Below are 7425 nucleotides of genomic sequence, written 5' to 3'. Positions count from 1 at the left end.
CTATTGTTTATAAGGCTTCTATAAACATTGGGGTGCATGTGTCCCTTTGAAACAGTATACCTATATCCCTTGGATAAATACCTAGTAGTGCAATTGCTGGGTCGTAGGGTAGTTCTATTTTTAATTTTTTTGAGGAACCCCCATACTGTTTTCCAGAGTGGCTGCACCAGCTTACATTCCCACCAGCAGTGCAAAAGAGATCCTCTGTCTCCACATCCTCGCCAACATCTGTTGTTGCCTGACCAACACTTGTTATCTCCTCTTCTTCGTGATAGCCATTCTAGTAGGTGTTAGGTGTTTTGATTTGCATTTACCTAATGATTAGTGATGTTGTACATATTGTCCATTTGTATGTCTTCTTTGGACAAATGTTTATTTAGGTTACCCGACCATTTTATTTTATTTTTTTTATTTTTATTTTTGGGACAGAGAGAGACAGAGCATGAACGGGGGAGGGGCAGAGAGAGAGGGAGACACAGAATCAGAAACAGGCTCCAGGCTCTGAGCCATCAGCCCAGAACCTGACGTGGGGCTCGAACTCACGGACCGCAAGATCGTGACCTGGCTGAAGTCGGACGCTTAACCGACTGCGCCACCCAGGCGCCCCGATCTGACCATTTTAAAATCAGGTTGGTTTGTTTTTCTTTTTGGTTATTGAGTTGTAGGAATTCTTTATACATTTTGGTTATTAGCCTCTTATCCAGTATATGGTTTGCAAAAATGTTCTCTCATTCTGTAGGTCGCCTTTTCACCTCATTGATGGTTTCTTTGCTGGGCAAAGGCTTTTAGATTTTAATGTAGTCCTACTTGTTGATTTTTGCACTTTTGGTGTCACATCTAAAAAATCATTGCCCAGATTAATGTCAAGGAGCTTCTTTCTTATGTTTACTTCTAGAAGTTTTACAGTATCAGGTCTTATGTTTAAATCTTTGATCCATTTTGAGTTAATTTTTGTGAGTGGTGTAAGATAGGGGTCCAGTCTTGTTTTTCTGCTTATAGTTATCTGGTTTCCCAGCACCATTTGTTGAAGAGGCTATCTTTTCCCCATTTGGAGTTCTTCGTTCTCTTGTCAAATATCAGTTGACAGTATATGCAGAAGGTTAATTTTGGGCTTTCTATTTTGTTCTATTGGTATACATGTTTATTTTTATGCCAACACCATACTGTTCAATTATTATAACTTTGTAGTAAAGTTGAAATCAGCAAATGTGATGCCTCTGGCTTTGTTATTCTGTTTTAGGATTTTTTGGCTCTTTGGGGTCTTTTGTGGTTCAATACAAATTTTAGGATTCCTTATTCTATTTCTGTGAAAAATGCTTTTATTTAGGTAAATGCCCAACACCAGTGAAATCACTGGATCATATCAGAAAACTATTTTTAATTTTTTGAAGGACCTCCACACTGTTTTCCATAGTGGCTGCACCACTTTGCATTCCCATTAATTGTGCATGAGGCTTTCTTCTTCTCCACAACCTCGCCAACACTTGTTTCTTGTGCTGAGTTTAGCCATTCTCACAGGTGTGAGGTGACATCTCATTGTGGTTTTTCTTTGCATGTCCCTGATGATGAGTGATGTTGAACATCCTTTCATGTGTCTGTTGGCTATCTGTATGTTTTCTTTGGGAAAATGTCTGTTAATGTCTTCTGTCCATTTAAAAAAAAATATTTATTTATTTTTGAGAGAGAAAGAGACAGAGCATGAGCAGGGGAGGGTCAGAGAGAGAGGGAGACACAGAATCCTAGGCAGGCTCCAGGCTTCAAGCTGTGAGCACAGAGCCTGACACAGGGCTTGAACCCACAAACCCCAAGATCATGATCTGAGCGGAAGTCAGATGTTTAACCAACTAAGCTACCCAGGCACCCCTTCTGTCCATTTCAATTAGATTCTTATTTTGTGTGTGTGTGGAGTTGTCTAAGTTCTTTATATATTTTGGATATTAACACTTTATTGGATATATACAAATCAGAGTGAAAAGTAGGATATCAATACATATAGTATAGACATGGAAAAGATAATAAAATGAATATTATGAGCCACTTTAATTGTTAACAAATCTGAGAATTTATGTGACTGGGCCAATTTCTCTAAAAACACATTTTTTCCAAGTCTGGCAGAAGAAGCAGAGGTCTGAATCATTTAATAGGTATTAAATAACTTGAATTCATTATTTTAAAAAAGCTCTTAGAAAGAAAACCCCAATCATATTAGTTTAATAGTGAATTCTTATGAATATATGAAGAAGTAACAACCAATATTACACAATTCTTCCACAGAATAGAGAGGATGCATCTTAATTCTTTTTATGAGTCTATTAAATCTTGATAATAAAACCGATGTGAAGTTTTACCTTTAATGTTTACTTATTTTTGAGAGAGACAGAGCACAAATGGGAGAGGAGCAAACAGAAAGGGAGACACAGAACCCAAAGCAGGCTCCAGGCTCTGAGCTGCCAACACAGAGCCTGATGTGGGGTTCGAACTCACAAACCATGAGACCACAACCTGAGCTGAAGTCAGACACTTAACCAACTGAGCCACCCAGCTGCCCCGTGAAGTTTTATCTTTAAAAATCAACTAATAGAATTGACCTTTCTAACTAATAAAATTAGAAAATCTAGATGATAGCTCAATAGATACAGGAACACCATTTGATAAAACTTGACAAAATTTATGCATAAAACACTTAGCAAACTATGAAAAGGAAAGAAAACTTTCTTAATCTGAAAAAGTTGATCTACAAAAAAACCCCTTAAAATTAAGGAATGAATTTAACAAGTTCACTGATACATAAAAATAAGTTATATTTTTCCATACCAATAAAATCACACATAGAATAACACTTAAAAATAATACTGCTTAAATAAGTTAAAAAACATTAAATGCCCAATAATACATTTCACAAAAGGTACAAAAAACCTCTATAATAAAAGCCATAATATATTTCTGGGAGAAATTAAAAAGACCTAATTAAATGGAAAGTTATAACTTGGTTAATTGGGTGACTCAATATTGTGAAGATGCCACCCCTTTTCAACTTGATCTATAGATTCACACAATCAAAATCCTGGACGTTTTTGCTGTTGATAAGCTGATTCTAAAAAATTGTCTGAAAATACAAAGAACCAAGCCCATCCCGAAGAATTGTGTTACAAGGAACCCTTCTACTTCTAAACTTCGAAGCCTGTTATAATGATATAATAGTAAACATAGTTTGTTATTGGTACAAAAGCAGGCAAACTAATCATGGAACAAAATGGAAGAAGATTCAGAAACAGACCCACACATATATATGATTTATGATAAAAGCAATATTACAGTGCAGTGGGAACATAAATGGTGATGGGTAAATGCATTTCCATTTGGAAAAAATGAATCTTGACCTTTATCACACATTATGCACCGAAAGCAATTCCAGGTGGATTCTAATAAAGCACTAAAGCTTAAAAAAAACCCAGAATATTTTCATAAACTAAGAGTAAGGAAAAAAAATTTTAACACAGCACAAAAATAGCAAGTGTATTATAAAGGAAAAATGATTAATTGGGGTTTATTACAATTAAGAATTTCTCTTCATCAGAACAACATTAAGAGAATGGAAGTCAATCCACAGGGCAGCAGAGGAAAGGGTGCTTAGCTTTATTAGCCATCAGAGAAATGCAAAGTACAGCCTTAAATGGAATCACAACTCACCCACTAGAAATATGAAATGAAAAACATAAAAATACCATGTGTATTTTACGGAGCAACTGGAATTCTCATAAACTACTATGGGAATATACAATTTTACAACCACGAAGGGAAAGTTCTTGGAAGTATGATGTATACCGTATTATCAAACAAAGCCATCTCTAGGTGTATACTAAAACAAAGCAAAACAAAAGTATCTATGCTCATTAAGGGATGTGTACAAGAATACTGACAGCTACACTAGTCATAACAGCCATAAACCAAAACTACACAAATCTCTTTCAACAGTAAAATGGGTGAATAAATTATACGTTCACACAGTGGAAAATAATGCAACACTGAGAATAAACAATGAACAAATACATTATACCTGAAGAGTTAGCTCTCTAAGTGCAATATTGAGTAAATTAAATCAGGCACAAAAGAAAAAGAACTAGATGGTATGATTCCACTTCTGTGAAAAGCAAAAGAAGACAAAAGGGATATATGGTATTGTATTACTTGTGAGGGTGGGATCGTGTTGCAAAGGGGGACTTGATTTGGTTGCCAGCTTTTTGGTCATATTCTCTCTGAGAAAATTGATTGTGTTGTATACTTATATTCTGTGCACTTTTTGTATGTATGTCATATTTTGGTAAAAATAGGTCAAAAATGATTCATGTCTATATATTATTGAGACTGCTCAATAATTTGTTCAATTCCGATCTCTATGTATAGAAAAAAATTAGAATAAGATATACTGAGTCTGGGTGTTAAATTATATACTAAGGCATCTGTCAGCATTTAACAAGATAGGCATTCAGCCAATTTTACTTAACATCAATTCAACAGATATCTGCATGCATGCAGTTCTAGCCTAACACCTAATCATCTCCATCCAGTTTGCTACCTGTACTATTGCAAAAACTTTCCCAAGGTTCTTCTCAGTGCATTTTTAACCTCCTTGTTTTTCAGGCTGTAGATGAGGGGATTCACTAGGGGAGTGACCACACCATACTGTAAGGAGAAGATGAGCTCCAGAGGTGAGCCTGAGGTTGGCATGAGATAACGGAGGAAAGCTGAGCCATAGAAGAAGCTCAATGCAGTGAGGTGAGAGGAGCAGGTGGAGAAGGCCTTGCTTCTGCCTGAGGAGGAGCTAATGCTCAGGATGGTGGAGACAATGCGCACATAGGAGAAGAAAATCAGGAAGAATGTACCACCGCCATGCAGGAGTGTAGAACAGACCAGGACAGTGAGGCTGGTAGAGACATCAGAGCAGGACAAAGGGAAGAGGGAGGGCAACTCACAGCTATAGTGATGGATGATTTTCGCTTCACAGAAATCCAAGTTCATTGTCAGGGGGGTGTTAATGAGTGCATCTAGAAACCCCAGGCTCCATGAGCCCCATACAAGCTGCATATACAGCTGATTATTCATTACCTGGCCATAGAGGAGTGGGTGACAGATAGCAGCATAACGGTCATAGGCCATTGCTGAGAGTAAGCAGACTTCTGTTCCTCCAATGTCAAACACAAAGAAGGCTTGAGCCAGGCAGCCCCCAACTGAGATGGTTTTGCTCTGAGACAGGAGGTTCTCCAGCAGCTTGGGCACTATGGCAGTAGAGAGACAAAAGTCCATGAAAGAGAGGTGGCTCAGGAAGAAGTACATAGGTGTGTGGAGATGGGGATCTTCCCTGATGACCAACAGCATCGATAGATTTCCCATTATAGTAAAGAGGTAAATCCCAAGGAAAAGCACAAAGAGCAGAACCTGGACGTGGGAGTCAACAGACAGGCCAAGGAGGATGAACTCTGTGATGGTGCTGTGGTTCCTCAAAGCCATTTAGAGGGAATATTCCCTAGAAGTAAACATAGGCAAAAAATTAAACCTCTGATGACCACATTCAATTACCAGAGGAGGGGGGTTTGAACCCAACTAACTTATATTTAATATTTGCCCTCATTGAATCTTTGGATCCTCTCTTCCCATACAGATATTCTGCTTCATCTGAATGGGTCAATCTCAGTATGATATTATCCTATAGTTGATATTCTATCTCAGAGATTGCTGAAGAAGTTCACAAATTTTTAAAAAAATGTTCATTTATTTTGTGTGAGAGAGGGGGTGGGGGGAAAGGGGCAGAGGGAGGGAGGGAGAGAATCCTACGCAGGCTCAGTGCTCAAACCCACAAACAGTGAGATCATAATCCAAGCCGAAATCAAGAATCAGTTGCTCAACCAACTGAGCTACCCAGGTGCCTCGGAATTCACAAATTTGTCCAGACCAGGACCATGACTAATTTAGTCAATTCTTTTCATTGAAACTTGTTAGCAGTGCCTGTAATTTGTATATTTTAGTCAACTGTCTATAATGGATGTTGCAACCCTTGTCATTTCTCTTCTGTCACTGAGTTTCTTACTCCCATTTAAAACCTTGCTAGGTTGCATAATTGCTCAATGACATTATTTTGTTTTTCTTTAGCTTTTTTACAATCACTTTCATCTTTGCAGCAAGACTGAAATGTAATCATGAATGTAATGCATCATGAATCATGAGTGTAATTCATGTAATCATGAATCTTAGTGCATGTATGCCTGTGTGTGTGTGAATGTGTCTTTCTTTGCCTTTGTATGTTGGAGAATGGAGTAGCATGAATAAAGGCAGAGCTTGCTGGATCCATTTTACAGAAGAGAAAATGGAGTATCAGAGGTTATATTACTTGTCTAAATTGCCAATTTCAACAGTCAGCATTTGGTTGCACAGCATTTGGTTACGCTCCAAGACAAGAGGTATCTCGTAGATATATCCTACCATGTCTTCCAACCAAAGCTTGGCAGTGAATGTCCTCCATCACCTGGTATCTATGTACCTATAGAATTGTCCATATACTTCCCTCTAGAAAGCCCCAATTCTGAGGGCAAACGAGTGTTGTTTTCCTCCGAGTACTTCATGGACATTCTTTCTTTCTGCCTTTGCTCAAGCATCAGCTCTGTCTGGAATGCCCTGTCTTTAGATCCAAATCTTATTTGTTTTTTGACATTTACCTTAATTTCAACTTTTCCCCCCGAGATCTTCATTGATCATTATCTTTCTGAATTCACCATAATATGTAATAATAGGAAAACTACTTATTATTGAGTGCCACATAAGTCCTAGGTACTTCTACTAAACTCCAGATGCAAGTTGAAGTAAATCATTATGTAAAGATTTTTTAAATAAGGAAACAAAATATTTGAGTATCATCCCAAATAATTAATACCATGATTCCAACTCTGAACTCTTTGATCATGAAGCCTGAATTTTTTCTATACTGAGTCTCTACCTCTTTTCTGAAGAGTTTCTTAAGAATTCTTGTTTCTCCATAATATGATCTAGCTCATCAGCTCATAATAAGTAATGCTCTTCCTTGTAGACTACCACATGAATCCCTGTTTTTCTGTCATAGTTAATGTTAGTACACATGTATAGTGTATTAATGTTTTCCATTTCGTGATACTGTAACTTCATGGAGGCAGTGATTGTGTTCTATAATGTTTGGCATCCAGAACCCTTGGCCTAGTGAAGGGATGTGCACAGAATGGAACCCCAATGAATATTTGTGGAATAAAGAAAGAAATGATGAAATGAAGAGTATAGACTGTACAAGTAACATTCTTGGGAAAGATTCCAGGCCCATAAGCTTGATAAAGATTCAACATTAAAGATAAGTGAAAGAGGGGCGCCTGGGTGGCGCAGTCGGTTAAGCATCCGACTTCAGCC

At 37.6% G+C, this 7425-nt stretch overlaps 1 protein-coding gene across 1 annotated transcript; it reads right to left on the bottom strand.

Moving 5' to 3' along the window:
- Positions 1–4581: 4581 nt before the first annotated feature.
- Positions 4582–5508, bottom strand: LOC122472322 (olfactory receptor 8S1-like). Its single transcript, XM_043561740.1, has one exon. The coding sequence runs from the start codon at positions 5506–5508 to the stop codon at positions 4582–4584; it is 927 nt and encodes a 308-aa protein (XP_043417675.1).
- Between the last annotated feature and the right edge of the window lie 1917 nt (positions 5509–7425).

The sequence above is a fragment of the Prionailurus bengalensis genome, chromosome B4 (assembly GCF_016509475.1).
Source record: "Prionailurus bengalensis isolate Pbe53 chromosome B4, Fcat_Pben_1.1_paternal_pri, whole genome shotgun sequence".
NCBI classification, from domain to species: Eukaryota; Metazoa; Chordata; class Mammalia; order Carnivora; family Felidae; genus Prionailurus; species Prionailurus bengalensis.
The sequence above is the reverse complement of the archived record's forward strand: the minus strand, read 5'-3'. Positions and strand labels throughout refer to the sequence as shown.

Coding starts and splice junctions, on each gene's coding strand:
- LOC122472322 (XM_043561740.1), bottom strand. CDS start 5,508: ATGGCTTTGAGGAACCACAGCACCATCACAGAGTTCATCCTCCTTGGC.